The sequence below is a fragment of the Schistocerca serialis genome, chromosome 2 (assembly GCF_023864345.2).
Source record: "Schistocerca serialis cubense isolate TAMUIC-IGC-003099 chromosome 2, iqSchSeri2.2, whole genome shotgun sequence".
Taxonomy (NCBI): domain Eukaryota; kingdom Metazoa; phylum Arthropoda; class Insecta; order Orthoptera; family Acrididae; genus Schistocerca; species Schistocerca serialis.
Genome location: NC_064639.1, coordinates 638095614 through 638115825, shown reverse-complemented (window position 1 = coordinate 638115825; position 20212 = coordinate 638095614). Strand labels below are relative to the sequence as shown.

The 20212-nt window shown below is 44.7% G+C and overlaps 1 protein-coding gene across 1 annotated transcript in view; it reads right to left on the bottom strand.

The window, feature by feature from the left end:
* Nucleotides 1–1681: 1681 nt before the first annotated feature.
* The window catches only part of LOC126456297 (PR domain zinc finger protein 13), a 44219-nt gene continuing 25688 nt past the window's right edge, over nucleotides 1682–20212 (bottom strand). Inside the window, exons 3-4 of the mRNA XM_050092049.1 lie at nucleotides 2347–3802; nucleotides 1682–2268 (exon numbers count right to left, since the gene is read on the bottom strand). Coding sequence (XP_049948006.1) covers nucleotides 1682–2268; nucleotides 2347–3802 — 2043 coding nt within the window. The remainder of the gene's footprint in view (nucleotides 2269–2346; nucleotides 3803–20212) is intronic.

The window sequence follows — 20212 nt, the reverse complement described above, 5'->3', positions numbered from 1 at the left end:
GAGGTTGGCAGTCAGGGGTTGGTGAACGTGTGGTGGAGGAGACTCAAGTATTATTTTGCAGCAGTCCAGATTTGGTACAATCAGTCTTCACGTATTTGGAATATTAATTTACCGTAAGATGCCGTTGATAGGAACCAATCATAACATCGTGGAAGATACATATTTCATGGATGACTACAATATTTTTGAAATGCCAAGCAAGTGGAATGATTTAAAAATTTGGTATCTCGAAACGTAATTTTTACCTCATTCCGAATTAATAATACGTTACTTTTCTTCCGTGAATTATAGCTCAGGAAAAGCAGTGGCTGTTGGCATAATATGTAGTATTCCTTCCTGCCATATAAAACAGAATGCTTCTTGTTTTCAAGAGGTATTTCTTATATACAGTATTCTTGTTCACAGAGATTAGCCTTACATATCCTTCGACAGTTACAACCACTTCTTTTAGCAGTCACAACACAGTTTATAAGTTTCATCCAACCTAAAACAGATAACAGTTCATCATTCAGGTATATTCGGTTAGCCAATGTTTGTAGATAGTTGTTACCGAACAGCCTTCACAGAGCAGGCAAAAGGACGCGAATCTTGGCCCGTGAGCTGATTTATATAGTGACTGACTTTTGTAGAGACATCTTGGTTTGCTCACTGCCTGCAGGAATGTAACGTGTGTGGAAGCCATGCGGCGCTGCGTTCGCACATGCGCAGAGCGGCCGGGTGTCGGCGCGGCTGCCAAGGTCCGCACGGAGCATGCGCACCGCGCGGCCACGCCCTGCGCCTCTGGCGACGCCCGCCGCCGCTGCCGCCGCCGCTCTCTTTCCCCATCTTGTTGCCGCACAGGGCCACTCGGCTGGAAAGTGGCTACCGGCTCCTTCCTCCGGAGAAAAGGAAAGTGCCCCGCCGCCAGCACTGCGCACACGACGGCTGCAAAATATCCCCAAGGCCACACCACAGCAAATTATTTCTTCTCGGCGAGGCTAAACGGTGCTCAATCTGCGATAATTGCTCTAGCACCTCTGCTTTGGACCAGCAGCCGACTGAAGGTGAACTCTTCTCTGCCACTGCTTAGTCAACGTAGGAAGAGTTCTTCCCCTGCAGGTAAAGAGCAAAAGTCTTCTTGTGACATCGGTAGTATGGTGACATAGGCCGGTACTTGCCCATTTGTATCGAAGAAACATCAATGCTGTGCCTACGCCAAAAGCTAGCTCACTTGACGCGAAACACTTCCAGGAATAAAGGACCGTGAAGCTCTTAAACTTGCAGCAATCTTCTGAACTCGAAACTTCGTATCATTTCCCTCTTCCCTAGCGCCTTCCTATTTAGATGAATGCTTTCTGTATTGTTTTCAGTTGATGCTTGGAACTACTGGTCCTATTTGCAGCCTGATAAATCAATCAGAAACACGGTCAGTTTTGTGGGTGATACAGTGTACCGCATTACTGATGCCTTGTCCTTCAGTTTTGGCGGAATCTGGTACAACTGGTGCCAATCCCCTGTCGTTCTTGTTGAGGCTCTCGTAACATCTGATGGTTTACATTTTCACATACGGTAAGAGTTCTAGTGTGATAGGCTGCATTAAGGTGCCTGTTCCAATGTCTACAGTGGCCAGGAGCCTGACATAGTATACCCTGAAAGATATATAGGATATTCTGTGGTTGGTTATGTGGTGGAGAATTGTGTATCACGTATTGTTGTTGGGCGAAGCTGGTGGTGGCGACGGTTCTGTAATGTTTTCAGCATGACTGCTGCCATTGTTGGACGGTGGGTTAGAGGACGGACGGTCCTCCTGTGCAGAGGTAGTCGTGTCGTTGGCGGGGGACTTGTGAGGGACATCGTCCTTCGGCGAAGGGACTCGTGGAGGAGACAGTGATGACCCGGCCAGCGAGGACGACGACGATCTGGAAGACATATTGTCCTTGTCACTACTGGAGAAGGAACGGCCCAGCTTGGCCGCGTCGGTGTTGGCGCAGCGCGCGGCAGCCGACGCGTCGAAGGGCGGCGGCGTGATGCAGCGCCGGCCCAGCTGGTCGGCGTGCAGGCGGTGCAACGGCGCCAGCGGCGAGAAGTGAGCGCCGCCCGACGCCCCCGCAGCTGCAGCCGCGGCGGCAGCGGCGGCGGCGGCGTGTCGCAGCTGCGCGGCGGCCAGCGCGGGCGGAGCCACCAGCCGGCCGTCGGCCGTCACCTTGCCCATGAACGAGCGGATCTCCTCGAAGCAAGCGTCCTCCGCCAGAGGGCCCAACACACGCGCGTGCTGCTGCTGCTGCTGCTGTTGCTGCTGCTGCTGGAGCTGCAGCTGCTGTCGCTGGTGATGGTGCGCCAGCAGTGCCGACGGACTGCGCCGGGGGTCGTCCAAGATCGTGGGTCCGTCCGCCTCGTGCTTCTTCAGATGGCGGTCTAGGTTCGTCTGCTGGCCGAAGCAGCGGTCACAGAGCGGGCACTTGAACGGCTTCTCCTTGTTGTGGATGTTGCGCACGTGCCGCTGCAGGTTGGACGAGATGCTGAAGGAGCGCTCGCAGTACTTGCACTTGTACGGCTGCTCCCCCGTATGTGTGCGTAGGTGGCGTGTCAGATTGGCAGATCGAGGGAACACCTTGCCGCAGAACTTGCAAGCGTAGCGGTCCTTAATTTTTCCGCCCGCTGATGCTGCGACGCCACTTCCTCCGTTGGTCTGGGCGCCAGTGGCAGCTTCGGCGAAGTTCCCCACTGGCGAAGCGGGCACAGTTACCTGCTTGGTGGTTTGGGCGTGTTGTTGCTGTTGGGTTTGCTGTTGTTGTTGCTGTTGCTGCTGCTGAGCCAGTGGGTGGCGCAGCATTTCGAACCCGGCCGCTGGCGAGACACCGGTGGGCGAAGAGTGGCCGTTGAGCAGTGAATTGGGACTCAGGAAAGCGTAGGGAGTTCGTGGGGAGTGATAGCCAGGGGGGCTGACTGGATAGGCGAGAGGTAACCGTGCGCCGGCTCCTTCCTTGTTGGCGCGGCACATCGCCTCCAGCATTAGAGGGTGAATGGGCTGGTGCGAAAGGAAGACAGGGTAGTGGCCTATGCCGGGAGAGCCCACGGGGGATTTGAGGCTGTTCGCCACGGAGGATGCGGAAGGACTGGACTGTCTCTGTTCTCTGTTCTCGTCACCGCTGCCTCCGGACGAGGCGGAAGAGGCGCGTCCGGCGGGTGGCGACGGCGACGGGGAGCCCACGATGACGTTGCGGTTCTCGTCCTCGACCTGGTGGCGACGCCCCGCGGCGATGGCGCCCTTCTTGTGGTCGAGGCGCAGGTCGAGTGGCTGGTCGTCGTGCTGCGGTGGCGGGTGGCCCGCGGGCGACATGTGCGGCGCGCCCGCCATCTGCTGGGCGCCCGGGCCCGCCCCCGCAGCGCCGGCACCCGCGGCCGCCGCCCCCGCGCCCGCGTTGTGGCGCGACAGGTCGAAGGGCAGGTCGTGGTGGTCGGGCGGGCCCGCGGCAGCTGCAGCCTGGCGGCCCTCCTCGGGCACGCGCACCGACAGCGGGTAGACGGCCGCCTGCTTGGGCGAGCTGTGCCCGCCCGACGCGAGCAGCATCTTGCGCGGCGACGAGTCCTTCTCGCGCATGGCATGTGCGGCGGGCCCGTGCTGCAGGAGCCCCACGCCGACGCCGACGCCAAGGAGCGCGCTGCTGCAGCCGCTGGCCCACGTCGCGGCCACCAGGCTCATAGGGCAGGCGGCCGGCCGGCGCGGCTGCCCCTCGCTCTCTGCAACAGCACACCACGCCGCTCCGTTAGGCGCGCTCGCCAGCGGCATCATCCGCAACGCACACCTCTCCGCCACCGGTATCTATCATAGACAGAAACGACAATCCGTCACACATTTTCCTAGTGGCCGTCTACTGCATAAACAAAGGGAAAATACTAAATGATATTTGACTGCCAAATTGGAGCACGCGATCTATTTTACAAATACCATTCTATTCACAAACGTCTAGGTCGCTTTTGTTAGATATACTCCTCGAACCGTTTCGGCTCCAATGAGTCATCGTCAGAACTAAAGCTCCAGTATCTAAGAAAGTGACACGTCAGGTCATCATTGTGGTCAGTTAAAAGAAATAACCATAAAAAGTGCTTGATGCTGACCTGACATGTTATTTTCCTAACAACACACGGGAGCTGTACTTCTGATGATGACTCCTTAGAGTCGAAACTACTTAATAGTAATTTATCTACCACATGCGACTTGTGAAGAAAAGAGTGGAAATATGAAACTTCTTGGCAGATTAAAACTATGTGCCCGATTGGGACATGAAGCCAGAAAACCTTGCCTGTCACAGGCTGACGCTCCTACCTATCCAGGCACGAGTTACGAACTTCGTTACTTCTGCCAGCACCTCTTTCGTACTTTCGAAGCTTGAAGCTATGAGTGGGGGATGGCCGACGACGGGGGGAGGAGGGGTAGGGTGACGGTTGAGAGTTGCGCGTGGATAGCTCACCCTAACGAACATTTTCATGCGAAGTACAAGGCCCCCAGGTCAGAGTTCTGGTGTGGCATACAGTTTTAGTCTGCGAGGATGTTTAAAATCGACGCGTAGTCCGCTGCAGGGTTAAAATGCATTCCGGAATTTTAAAGAGATTTGAATTCCGCCTTTGTAACTACTAAAAGATACGTATTTATTGCACTTTTTCCTGTCATTTCAACTGTTTAAAACATCGTTGCGGTACCACGTTTTTCAAGTGTTCCTGATTTTCTGGCTTCCAGTACTTCACATTTCGTTGCGTAAAACACATTGAAATATTGCACCACTCCTGGATAAAACGCTGTATAGTTATGTGCTTACTCAGGAGACTGTAGTGCAATATTTTGTCGCTTTTTAGGTCAAGAATCGTGTGGTATATGTCTATTTTGTGTGTTTAGCGAGGAGAGCCTGATTATATACTAGCAGTCCAATAGTATATGTTTGTATGTTTTGTAGATTTAACGAGGAGAACGTAAATATAGATTACGCTACTGCTATGGAAATGAGCGTTTGGCGTCATTGGCCGGGAGGCCCCTTCCGGGGCAGGTCCGGCCGCCTTGGTCCAGGTCTTATTACATTCGACGCCACATTGGGCAACCTGCGAGCCGGATGGGGAAGAAACGATGATGAAGACAGCACAACACCCAGTCCCTGAGCGGAGGAAATCCCCGACGCAGCCGGGAATCGAACCCGGGCACGTAGGATGGCAATCCGTCATGCTGACCACTCAGCTATCAGGGCGAACACGCTACTGATGGAAAATGTTGTTGTGTTTTACGCCAAGAAACGTAGAGTACACATCTGTGTTCGTGTGTTTAGCGAGGATTACGTAAATATATACTTTTCATGCAATATTTTGTCGTGCTTGACGTCGAGATATGCGTAGTACTCAAAGAAAAGGCGATTTTAGCCCAATAACATCAGTACCAAATGCAGGAATACCTGGAGACGACACATTCAGATGTAAGTGGAAGTAAAGTAAAAATTCTAAATTTGAAATAAATAAAATAAACACATGTGTAAAATAAATACACATTTTAATAGTTGCGATATTCCTTAAAGCAAGTACAGACACCGTAGGCGCTCAAATCAAGAAAGGGAAAAATATTCTCCAGTTGAGGTAATATCTACACTAGTCTACTCCTTGTTTAAATTTTGTTGGTGCTACATGAATTGAGATAGACTTCAAGCCTCAACACGAAGCTATCGCTTCTATATAAAAATAGTTTTGCCTGCGCCTATATTCTTATTTTCAGCCGTTTTGTATTCGTTGTATGTGCTGAGGAAGCACAGGGGATTAAAGAGACACATAAAGAAGTCATTAAAGAATTATTTTATTTACTGCTTCGTTTTTAGTACGAATATTAATACAAGAGAACTCTTACTTTTTTACATCTGCGCTTCGGGACCGGCCACTGTAGAACTTTGTTATAAGACAATATATATTAGTAGGCTGAGGATGTTACAAAGGGAATCCCAACTGGGAATATTTGGAAGGAGATTTCTGTTTCTGTCGTTCACTTCAAAACCAACGAAAAACTCCCAAAGACAGCTTAACATGTACATACTTAATCTTTGGCCTTTTAAATTGTGTTAGCAAAGATATAGCTACAGGTTAAATAAATAAATGCCGTGTGGCTAGGGCCTCCCGGCGGGTAGACCATTCGCCTGGTGCAAGTCTTTCGAGATGACGCCACTTAGACGACTTGCGTTTCGATGGGGATGAAATGATTATGATTAGGACAACACAACACCCAGTCCCTGAGCGGAGAAAATCTCCGATTCAGACTGGAATCGAACTCGGTCTGTTAGATTCCGTCGCGCTGACTACTCAACTACCAGTGGCGACAGGTTGCCATTGCGATAAGCATCTTGGGCTAGTTCCGAGCTACATACGAATCGAGTAGAGATAGACTATGATTTTTTTTCCAGTAGGAAATTATTCGTCTAATAGTTATCATGTAAAGTCCATACAATAAAATGTTCACGGCTACTTGAAGATCAAAGTGAAGATTGTAAACAGACACTGGCTGTACTGGTACCAGACGATGTAACAACAGTGACTCTTTGCTTTTTCTGTTTCAATAAGATAGATAGAGATGTTTTTTCTTCATTTGCTTACTAGGTCTTCCTCAGCACGCGACACAACTAAAATTTTATTGAAAAAATTACAGCTTATAACTAAGAAAAATGATTTTCATGTGTCATGACTGCATGATGATGAGCCTTATGCTGCGAAATACATTGTACATACCAACTCAATGGTGTGAACTTATTTTCACAACGGTTATTGATAAAGGCATTTATTATTTTTAACTATCATATAAAGTATGTAGGTCCTCTTACTGAAAGTCCTTTACTTCGATAATAGATAAAATCTTCTGATGAGCTTCCGATGGTACCTTGTTCATCCAGTGAGCCAGAGGTTTCGCACCTGCTTGCTGCATGTGCAAGATATCGTCTGTAAAGCATCGTAGAACGTAGCTACTTGCGAAATGAATAGGTTTCAACAGCAGCTGTGAAATCCAATACGTCATTTATAGATTATGTAACAGCTATGGAGCACGACATCCATAAAATATTTCGTTGCCATTATTGCAATGCAAATAGGGTAATGGAAACTCACAAATCACCGAAGTGTAGAGCAATACAGCATGTTAAACCTTAACCTTATTTGCTGTGGCGTGTGAAGTGAGTAAACTAGAATATACGGACGCTGATCCGTTTCTCGAATGTGGACGCTGAGTTTGACGGACTTCCTGATCTCTGTTGATGTGTCGATTATGTACGTAGCCAAATTGTATTGCCCTAGTCCTCTTGAAATGGTCGCCGTTAATAAGACGAAAACGATACTACTGTATACAAACACTCGTTACATTCGTCCACACATTACATAGACATACTTGACTAAGGAATGAAGAAGGCCCTTTTTCAGTATTGTTTATGTCATATACTGACATACGAAATAGTTCTGAATGGTCGGGTTCAACCTAATTACTAGATCTGCTATGTCTATTGTTTACGTTCTACCCCAACCATTAGAAGACAGACAAAAACATTTTTTACCCTGTATCATGTCTCGCTCTCCTCTCCTTTCAAACTCTACTCATCATCTCCTCCATTATTTGACGAAAGGAGAGCATGGACCTATAAGTTAACATTTCAATTCAGATATATTTCTTTACTTGTCACGAAGTTCACTTTGTCATTTGATCAACAGTGTTGATATTATTGTGGCATAGATGCTGTTGAAGACTCTGTATAGCTGTCGCGAGGGAGCAGTAAAGTTACTGAGTCAAATTCTACTCTCTGTGATTGGCAGATATTTTCTGTAGTTTGGATGTGCTTTCAGTTGATAGTTTTGGACCGTATATAAACAGGATGTCCTCTATGTCAACAGCTTGAGAATGTTGGCAGGGGGAGGGAAGATGATCTGATGATGGGAACTGAGACATCGGTACACGCTTTAGCATCCTACTTGCTGCACTTGAATTAGCGTGTCATGCGTGCGGTGGCAATGAACCATACGTAGTAAGATAGGACGCGAGATATTTATGAGTCGTTGTTTGCCACAAGGGTCTAGAGTATCTCTGAACTTGGAGCAGACATTGCGTGCTTAAAGGCCCCGGCACATCGCGTGTCTCCCCCGTTGAAAGTTCGAACATCGCTTGCGGGGATGCTGTAAAACGATTACTTCACAAGCGGTTCTGTTATGTGGGTCGACTTCTTATAGCGGCATCGTTTCTTTACTAGGATACCGCACCGAAAGTGGAGCACTTGCAACTGACACCTATCCCGAGTTAGATCAGACCTATAGAAAGTATGCCAACGTTAATTCAGTAGTTAACTTTAAGAGTCATTGTGGAAACAGAGAAACACAGCGTTAAAAGACAGAGAGAGAGAAAGAGAAGAAACATGATCATTGTGGGGTACTATGGCTGAGTTCAAAGAATTCTTTTCACTTGTTCGTTATTGTCCTGCAGTTCTCTGAAGTTAGAAGCAACGTATTCTTTAGAATTGAAGGAGTATCGCCCTCTCTCTCTCTCTCTCTCTCTCTTTGTCTCTCTCTCTCTCTCTCTCTCTGTCAATAAATCCGGCTCTCTAGAGAAGACGTAATTTAAAATTAGAACATAGTTTTTGGTTTAAAAGTTTATTATTGAAGATGGTAGTTAAGGGTGCTCGATATAATGGTATTCAAAGCCCAAGTTTTGTTTCGAGTTAATATACAAAACGTCAAGTTAAGCTGCAGCAAATTACTTCTAAAAAATAATTAGAAGCACAGTCGATCGGTTGTACACACTAAAATTTTCTAACTATTTAGTTATGTCGGGGATATAACAGAGAACTTTAGTTCTTGCGCCATATTCCTGTCGGCATCAATGAAGTGGTTTAAAATTTAGTATACTGCGAATTGCCGAATAGTCTGTTTCACCGAGTGTATACTAGTAAGCGTCACCATGTCGAGAATTCGTGAGACACCCTCGGCGCTGGGGAAACTTCCAACAAGGTGGCAAACTGCAGCGAAGTTCGTCAGCAGTTTGTCCTGTGTTAAATTTCTGTCTTGTTTACTCCTTTCAATATACTGTGAATGTCAAATTTGTTTTGTATCGGAATCTGTCCTTTGTTAAGTCTATGTAGATTCGTACCAACGTACGACTTAAACTAATGTGTGCTGTGCTTAGTCAGTTCGTAATTCCGAAGAAGCCTCTTTAAAGCGGAGACATTTCATCCAAGCATAATTAAACGTCGTAATAATTGAAGAAACTGAATGGAAATACCTAATAAACGTGATAGTATAACTGACAGAGACTCGAAAGGCGTTGTACACCTCGCGAGCACCTGCTAAGAATAACTGGAGAACCGTCTTTCCGGACAGATGCTGCGAATATCCTTCAGCTCTCTTTGTATCTATCACGTAGTGATGACACAGATACAACTAGGAGAACGACAGCTTTCACAGAGGAGTGCGATTACAAGCTCTCGTTCTTCCAACGCTCCAGCCTTAAATGAAAGTATAGACTTCGATGAAGATCACGACTATGGTTTTAAAAAGACCAAACATCTATGGCCACCAGTCTCTTATTTACCTCCCATGACGGAATCTATGTACCCCACCTGTCTGCGTCTAGAGTAAATCCCATATGCTCGCATAAGGCGGGACGTGGGTACCAGACCAGCAGAAGCGCTACACAATTCGCACCAGTTGTCAGAGTGTGTTTGTAGATAATCTTTAAGTAAAATTTAATACGATTTTATTGCTCTTTGCTGCTCTTCAAGTTAAACATTGGTAAATTATATCTGATTTCTGAGTTTTTCCCGGCGTTATAAGCAATATTTCTTCGGGTGAGCCACGCGGAGTGGCCGTGCTGTTAGAGGCGCCATGTCGCTAATCGTGCGGCCCCTCCCGCCGGAGGTTCGAGTCCTCCCTCGGGCATGGGTGTGAGTGTTGTCCTTAGTGTTATGTAGTGTGTAAGTCTAGGGGCCGATGACATCAGCAGTTTGGTTCCTTAGGAACTCACACACATTTGAACATTTGAACATATTCTTCAGGTGACCATCAGGTTACCAATTCGAGTGTTGTGCACGACACTTCGGCGATTGACTTGACTCTGCGAACGATGATGTTACGTCCAGTCGCTGCACATGCTCGAACCAGTACCTCACAGTCGCTTATAGATCAGGCAGCGGCAACGAATCGATCACTACTATTCGCAGCACCTATGATGATGGTTAGGGCCATATAAATATTGTTCATAAAAATGAGATTGATTTAATGGACATGTCAGAAGATACACTCATCCGAAAAAAATGCATCATTTAATTCTAGAGTTTGAATCGGAGGTTTTTTTTTCTTAACATGACTGCATTGATCAGTACATTCAATCATTTGTTCATTCTCCAGTTTTGTTTTGTGAAATACCCCTCGTGTTAATGTATATTGTATTAAACTGTAGTGGTGTATATTTGCTTTTGGAGGGCCTCCAACTTGAGCAAAGCAAAATTAGTCTGTTCTTATAAAAAATGGTTCAAATGGCTCTGAGCACTATGGGACTTAACATCTATGGTCATCAGTCCCCTAGAACTTAGAACTACTTAAACCTAACTAACCTAAGGACATCACACACATCCATGTCCGAGGCAGGATTCGAACCTGCGTCCGTAGCGGTCACGCAGTTCCAGACTGAAGCGCATAGAAGCGACGGCCACTTCGGCTCTGTTCTTATATTTCCCAGAAATGTTTCGCTGAAGTTCCAGCATCATCAGTGGGCTTTTATTTTCCATCCCGTTACCACATACCTAAGGTTTTTATTGTTTTTTATGTTTTTTTATTGCACTTGGTTTCTTTCTCAGTTTGTCAACTTTTTCTGATTTCTTGGAGGACAAAGATGTTTCTGACAGTAACAGATAAACCGTTCCGCTATGCAAGAATAGGATAGTTGGAGTAGGCTTTACTTTAATTGCCATAATAAACTACGTAGTACAGCCAGTACTTTCGGAGACACGAACAAAATATCTTTATTTTATGTTGCACTCCGCGGCCTACCGTCAATAAGTAATTAAAGGCGCTTTATGAAGACGTAAGCACAATTAAGCGCCATTGAACCAGAAAAATAATTTAATTTTAGCGTGGTACTCCACGTTCTTCCGTCTAGAGGTAACGCGGTTTATGAAGACAGACCCACAGTTAAATTCAAGTCAGCATGGTAACGCTCGCAGCTGAGCTCGCCTTAGTGTAAAGTGGCGCAGGTGTAAGATGCTTGGTTAATTCACTTGCCTCGCCCACAAACTTCTTCACTTGCTCCAGCATGCTTTCCGTAACAAGGCGATGCCTCGCATTCAGCCGCAGGGAAGCGGCTGGAGCAAGTAGCGCTCCGGCACCTGGGCTGACCAATGCGCGCCGCGCCCACAGCCGACATCTTCGACCACATTCCCCGCGGCTGCCGCAGGGTGATCAGATTTGCATTTACACAGAGGAAAGCTCTTCTCCGAGCCCACCGGCAGCTTGCGCAAAGTGGCCACCGGGAGCAGTTCAGGAGCTTTCGACCCAAGTATGCGGCATGACCGTCACCTTCGAATGACCTACCGGAGCGCGTAAAGGTCGCCCGGAATAACCGCAGTTCTGACATCAAGGAAGAGAAATTCGGTGGCAGACTGAACATAATTTCTCAATGTGTGTATGTTGTTTCATCGATAAATAGCTTATTCAGGTAAACAAGAAAAATAATGGTCGTTCCACGGACCACAATAAGTAAGAGCAGATCGAAAAAGTTCGTCCAGAATGCTCCTATAACAACATATCCATACATAAGGAACGTCACGATTTACCAACAAGAGCTGCTGATAACATTTCTTTATTGAATAACAATTTTCGGTCCATATCCTGGAGTGATGTTCTAAATGCTTTTATGAACCTGAAGATGGCTGTGCACCGAAACTGATTGTTCGGTAGAAAAATTTTATCAGATGCCCTTGGTGGTAAATCACGACATTCTTCGAAAATTTAAGAGCTGTGGGGCACCAGCCTCTTAAAAGATATTCAAAACCTCCCGTATTTTGAATCCACAGCTTACGACATCAAATCAATTACGGTGTTCTGTACGGACGGGTGGAACTCCTGGAAAACGTATTATATGCAGATATGCGGTGGAAGATCACATAAAGTCAGCACTAGGGAAGGCGAATGACAGAGCTTGTTGGTAGTTTCTTGGAACAATACAACCCACCTATATAGGACATCGCATACAACACGCTAGTGCGACCAATTCTAGATTACTGTTCCAGTGTTCGGGCTTCTTATCAGATAGGCATGGCAACTAGAAACGATTCCAGGGACTCGGTACTAGTAAAATAACGGGTCGGTAGAGCGCACGCGCAAGTGAAACGGAAATGCTCTGGGAACTTGCGAGAATCACTGGAAGAAGACGTAGTTTTCGGGTTTGTGTGGAAATTTAGGGAACCTTTATTCGTAGAAGACTGTGCGATCATTATGCTGTTACCAACACATGTGTTACGTAAGTAGCATAGGAGATTAGGTTACGTACAAACGGGCATATATACAGTACATACACAATACGCGACTAAATACGAAATATGGTAGATAATATGAGTACGATATACCCTCCTCCATCCATTGGACAATGGCTTGCGAGGTACGTACGGTGTATGTAGATGTAAATAACTTTCATTATTTCCATGCATTCTGTTGTTTCTTTTTTATAATACAACGTCAGATTTAAGGCATTTCCTGTTGTCTATTGCGTTTTCTAGCTTTTACACTGATATGTATTAAGGATGTAAGTGAGTTAATTCTGATTGGAGATCTTATTTAAGTATAAATGGCACACATGAAATGCTTTTCAAACCAGCGTGTGTCACAGCTCACTCACAAGTACTGCAGTTTTATTAATGAACTGACACACTGAGGTCGTAACAAGAAAAGCTTAATCTGTTTCAGTTGTCATACTTAGACATACTTGAAGCTCATCCACGAAATTCAAATCAGCAGCAAATAAAACATCTGCTTTCCGAAGACAACCTGGTTTGGCTAGCGGTTGTAATGGATGCTACATTTCTATTTTGCTACGTCTATGTGATCATTTACTAATACACTTCCACAGAAACATGCTGCGAACTGTATTCGCCATGAGGTGTATCTACTCTTTGCTGCACGAAAACATAGCTTGGACTCAGGGGCTCCTCCAGTGAACGCACAAATCATATAAACATGTGGGCCGATGAGTCGCAGTAGGTGCTGGCGCAAGCTGATGGCAGCGTGTATGTGCACCGAAATCTACATGATGAGATAATCTCGAGTGGGAGATATTCACATGGGGTAAAACGAAACACCCTGATGGTCATGAGTCGGGTCTTACCGCAAACGTAACAAGAAACTGTCATTCGATTACGTACGTTCGTTTCCTCATCTATGGAACTTTCAACAACACAATGCATCGCCCCATGCTTTCACTGTATCACAGCGGTGGAGAGAAGAGCCGATGGATGTGAGGAAGCTTGTGTGTCTCTCCCATGTTACCTGGCATCAACGCTGTTGAGCAAATATTGAATATTACCGAACGAGGTTCTACCCGCCTTGGTCCATGTGTATTGTGGGCAACAGTTGAATGATCGTGGACCAGTCTGGTTCTACAGCTCTTTCATTGTCCAAGTCCACTTTCCGACAAGTCAACGCCATCATTAGAGCGAATAAAAGCGCTTAATTTTGCTGGGTATCTGTCCCTAACGCAGTGGCTCATATGTGTGTACCTAGGAAAATGAGGCCACTTTTGGTTTCAAGTTTGAGTTAGGGCTGCATAAGTTTCACAGTGTTACGACTTTCTTCCTCATTGTGGAAACAGATGGCGCTGTGGTTAAGATGCCTCGTATTTGCGAGGACTTCGGTTCAAATTCTCCGTCTGTTCACACTCATGTAAGTTTTCCTGGTAAATGTGTATGTGGGTGATACCTTCGATAAAACAAGCAGTGGTCAATTTTCTGCCCCATCCTCGACCAATCTGCACTCATGGTCCGTCTACATTGACCATAATGATAAACTACGTTAAACGCTAATATTTTTCTTTCTTGATTTTTATGTTGTCTTCTGTTTACATATTTAAAAGCGATTTTTTCTTTATCGCTGGACAAATCGCGGTGTTTAAAGACTTTTCACATAGATCCTGCTTCTCTGAGCGAACGAGGGAACATCTGATATTAAATACTACGTAACGTCAGCGTTGATTCGTCTGGTTTTTAGGGTCCTGTACCACGGTCGGTGAAAACGAAATCCTTACAGGGTCACTTTGTTCTCCGTCCGTTTGACTGTCTGTCTGTCCAACTGTTGTGAACCCCTTTTCTCAGGAACAGGTAGACATATCAATTTGGAATTTACGTTAAGTACTAACTTCAACGGACCCTTGGCGGTGTAAAAATTTTAACTTCTAAGTCAATGTAATGAAGAGATACAGCCATTTATGTCACGTATGTTGCGACTCACAAACCCACTCATCATAACCTGGTGGGTTCTTCCCCTTTGTTTCACAGTGCAAATAACGGAAAAGGTCCGAAAATCGTTAATTTGTAGTTATTTTTATGTAATTCATTATCCGACTTTCTACCTGCCTACCTGTTAAGACACCTTTTTTCTCAGAAATTATAATAGCAAGCATGAAATCAAACAAAAAATTTAAACCTATATCTTAAAATTAAAGCTTTCTCAAAAGTCTCGGAATTCTTGGGGCCGATAATTGGCCAGTATCGATATCGATAACAGGCAGATATCACCTAGATTCTCTGTTACCCGGATGGATGAACTCTATGGATACTCGAACATAATTAAGTTTGTACGGAACCCTGACAGTGCGAGCCCTACTCGCATTTGGCCAATTATTTTCCATGCACGCGCTTTCGTGCTAACTGTCCAACACATTACAGTCTATAGTGAATAACGTGTCTGATTTGCAGTTTTTCCACGCATGAGATAATCTGACTGTCAAGATCCGTGGGACGCAGCCTTCCAGTGCGGCGCGCAGAGTCGACTACGCAAGGAGCCTCGCGGAGGGAGGCCGGAGATTAACGGCGGCGACGCTGGTGCAGTTTCCTGCCGCAACAGCCGCCGTAAAGCAGAGCCGACCTCAACGCTTTCCTCCACACTTCCGTCCTCCTTGCTGCGGTCGACTTTCGTTAATTTCACCACTACTATGTGACCACCTGCTAACTGAACTCTTACCGAGGTGCCAGCATTTCGAGTGCCTTATACACGATACAAAAAATCGCTCTTTGATAGCCGCTCAGGAGAGTAATTCCTCAACAACAGCTATTGAGTGAATGACCTGACGTTTCAGACGTACTCGACAGCCTTACCGTTATCACACTAGACGGTGGTGGTGGTGAGTGAACAAACTATCATTTTAGATGAACTTGACAGCCTTATAGGTATCACTCTAGAGGACGATCGGGCACAGTAGCAGGACACATTTGCGGTGGTATATCACATCGATACCAGTGTATAAGTAACTGAAGATGACGCCGTAGTTGGCCCCAAATCTACTGCAAATATATAAAAACAATAAATGCTGATGAGTGGACAGGTGATAAGAGAATAACCGTTGTTCCCCATAACAGGAGATTCTTTTACTGTCTACTGAGTAGCATCACTACAGTAGCAGATGTGTGATAGACGTGAATCATTTATTTTGTTTATTTGTTTATTCATTCATCGAAGGATCATCTCACAATGATATAAGATCGGCAGAGGTAACACAGTACCAATCCATGGGCCAAAATATAACACACAGAATGCATAACAAGCTTTAAGAGGATAGGACTGGTAGTATACGGGGATAGAACAGATGGCCTTGATTAAGAAACCAACGGGTCATTTGCCTTAGCGATCCAGGAAAACAGCGGAAAACTCAAATCAGGATTGCCGTACAGAGCAGCTCCATCCTCCCGATTACGAGGTCGGTATCCTAACAACTGCACAGCCTCATACGTTAATTCTTAATGAATAATGTTTCTTCAATTACACACAAGTTGTTTCATGTAACTTACAGTATAAAACATAGCTTTTCTCTTCACTGATCGCTGCACGCTGCCCACTGATGCAGATGCAACAAAATTTTCTAGAAGCCGAATGGCCGGACGATAGCGAGTATCAGTTAGGCACAGAAGATATCATAGGGCTGTGTAACCAAATAAGATAATACTGTAGATAACGAAGCAAACAATAGCAGCGGCAGTATCTTTGTCTATGATGCAGGCCTACGCCATTTTGTTTTGAAAACTCATTTGTGACACAAAGTAAGCAGGGTAAGGAGTTTCCCGATAATAACTCGTTACGAATACGTTCAAATGATTTACATGTTACTGTCATGGTAAAAAACGTCTGCCAGATGCTTAGGATATTATTTCACGAGGACTGCCTAATTCAAAACAACGATGAACGAGTAAAAGATTGGCATATGACAGATTAATATCCTAGATAAATAGCTGATGAATGTTGTTCCCAAATGGACAATGCTGAACCATGCCACAAATATTCCGAAGTAATTACATTGATGAATCCCCCATTACAGACTTCAAAGCTATTACCGGTGACAGAAATGACCCTTATTACAACTTCCACGTTTTACAACGATAATTTTCTGAAATATAAAAAAAAGCATTTCTGCTGCTATAATGCGAATATGAGCCCTCATTTTTAAAGTATGAACTCCCATTCAATGTGTGAGCCTCCATTCTAATGCGTTGGCTTGAAAAATTCGCTTTGTTAATGTTTTCTCCACGTGCTCATTTCGTAGATAACAGGCAGTGTAAATTAGTACCTGAGGTCACTAGCACAGCCAAATCTGCGCAGTGATCATTTGCGCATGATCACAACATAAAAACGATTTGTTAACGCTTATTGAGCACCAGCAGAGACGAAATGAAGAATGTAGCGTGTTACATGCACTGCAGTTCGTACAGCTGCTTTCGAATATCTTGATTTCACAGAGGAAAGTCGATGACAACCGTAGATTTAGCTCTGTGTCGCTTATTGGAATGCCAACGTCTTATAAAGGTAAATACATTATCCTTTACGCAGCAATTGCGGGTGTAAGTATATGCTGATTAACAATCAAACAGCAGTATGATTTTAGCCGTGAGCAGTTATTATGTCTGGCAAGAAAAGTGAATTACTTGATGAAGTGCGCATTCTCTAGCTTTTCTTGAATTCACTACCGCGCATTTAAACGTCCGATGGAAGTAATTCCGTATTACTGTTGACGTCAAACCACTGCGCAATAAAAGAACCACCAGAGTATTTAACAAGCGAAGTAATAAAAGATAGCAGACGAACAAGCAATTCGCATTTAGCACCTTAAAGATACAGCACTTAAAGCTATTTGACCGTTCTTTTGCAATACCCTCATACCACGTGGTACGATAACTGCAGAAATACATTCTGTATGACACTCGTTGGTGGCAGTATGGTGATGTTGATGAAGACATTTAACGTTATAATTGGCAGGCAACACTAAATATTACATGTAGCTATCACAGAAAAGAGCTACCTGAATTTCTACGGAGACTTGTCGGATAACATTAGAAGACCAGAAGATAAAAACGGAAAATTAACTCGTCTACAATTCAACTCATATTCTGCGAGTTAGATCAACATATTAGATGCTGAAACTACTATTTCGATACAGCTGGAAAAAAAGAATTCGGAGTAAATACGCCGGAGTGCAAAGTAGTGTAATAATATAACCAGATCCAGGGGACTATACAATGCTGGTCATCGACCTCTGCTTATGTTTCTGCTCTAGATGTCACCGGGAGCAGTAAAGAAAATATTCTTGGGTAGCACATCGCTGTACCGCCCGTTGAAGTTGTCGTCGTTGTCGTCGGCTTTTGGGTCGTCACAAACTTTATGACCATTGCTTTCTTCGTTTGCCTAAGTGTACACGTCGGTACTTTAACTAAGAGTTTTCTTGGATACTCTTTCATCCCTCATTCTGTTCACGCTCTGTTTCCATCTCTCTCTGTATTTAAATATTACGTCTTTACGAAATCTGAACCTCTCGTGTCCTTTCACATATATATCGTAAGAAGCGGCAAGCTCGCTGTTCGATTCATACTATAAAAGAAACTGACGGTGGCAGTATCTTTACTGACACTGAAGAAAGGAGAAGGAGAAATAACAGGAATATCACCTCGGTGTCGATGTAACTACAGACGGAGCACTCATATGAAAGTGGATTGAGGAGATGAATGGTGGTGGTTTTGTTACAGGAAGCATTCTTGCATTCGCCTGAAGTGGTTTAAGGAAATTACGAACTTATGCGCAAAGGTTTTGGAACATGTCGAACGAAATGGACAATATCTTAAGGTTACAAAATTCACACAAACAACAGTAGAACAGTAATGATGGATTGTACCTGATTCAAGTCATGACACACCCTGAGGCTCCAATAAATTACTGAGTTAGTAAAACAGGGAGGCGTATGTGAGGGACGCGGGAGGGAGTGGAGCGACGTTAGTGTTTGGGATAAAAATTTGTAGACCAAAACCTAAATGCGGTAATCAGTTTCAGTTGGATTTAAGATACAGTACTTATGCAGGTATGAAAGGTATCTCATAAGACAGACTAGCGTGAAGAGCTCCATTAAATCAATTATCTGAAGAAATGCAGCAAAGACTTGTTGTATGGCTTTATTCATGCCAAGTTTTCACTCTTCATCTAGCAACTTTTAAGGCCAGAATTATTAGGCCTCTAAACACGACTGCCTTCAAAATGAATTTCGGAATGAATAAGAAAATTAGAAACACAGGCAAAACCATGAATCCACCACTTTCCGAATGCTTGGCTGTATCAGTGCGTTACTGAAGTTGAAACTGTGTGTGCCATGAATATACATTTAAAAGGAACTGCAGGTTAGAAAATTAAAAAAAGTGCACATATCTGTCAATTAAACGCAAATACACTACTGGAAAAACGTGATAACTATTGGCACATGACTGCTCCAGCGTTCAAAATGTTGGAGGAAGAACTGTGTATTGAAGAAGATATAAATAAATTACGCCACTTGAAGACGGGTGAAAAGCTGAAAAAAGTCTTGGCACCTGTTTAAAAATGTTTGCATCAAACCTGCAGGGGTGATAGACGACGTCATGAGAAACAACTTTTCTTAGAGAGGAAATGTTCGCTTCCCGGTGACGTTAGGTGTCCTTTACTATTCGTCGACCCTCGGACGACGAGATTTCACCAAACTAGTAGGATCTATTAGTCAGGTGTGCTGCGTAACTCCTATTACAGTCACCCAATCTGATTCCTTGATTTGTATAAAATGAACCTAAGAGCGGGTGAAGGAAGCAGTAAGGGTCAGTCAAGTGAAAACGAGACAGATGGAAAAAAGTGAGTGTATTGTTTATTTTTCGCAACTAATCGTCATTGCTGGTAATACATTTACCTCACTGTGAGTCAATACGGTCAGTGCCTTCACGAAAAAATATTTGCGTTTGCGATGAATGTATCTAGGCTTGACAGCTCCGTTCGAAGGAAATCGTCAGTGCCTTTCTTCAGGATTCATAAAATACAGAAATGTCGTAGGGAAATGTCGGGACTATAAAAGATGTGTAAGGGCTTCCCAGCGAAACAACCTTGGCAACATGCGGGCGGACGCAACCGCAAACATTTTTCCATGAAGGGGTTGACCGGCTTGTCTGATGGATAAATTTGTTAACAGCATTTATTAACAGTTATGCGGATAGATTTTTAATTGAGCAATAATTTACTTAATTTTATCCCCATCTGTTTCGTTTTCATTACACTGGCGCTTATATTTTAGAAGCGAATTAGGAATTTTAATTTTTTCTAGGCATTGCCCGCCTCCCATCTCCTTCTCCCATTCGTTACTGGACTGCAGGTAACATGCACGTCGTACACACGCTGCACGGTACCTATGCCCTGCCGCCTCTCAGGCCATAACAAATACAAAAGGACGCCTGGAGTCGCCGGGAAGTGTCACCGAAAATATTATCTCCATCAGAAGTTGTTTCCCATTACGTTATTTTTCACCGCTATATGTCTGTTGCAAAGACTTCGAAACACCGTGTACAAATCTACATGAAATGTGTCTGGTAGGTGTATCCCTCCGAACATGATAATTAATTTAGAGAGATCCGCTTCAGTTGTACTAATATTTATTTAACCCATGACCGGTTTCGAGATTTTAAAATCCCATCTTCAGATGTATGAA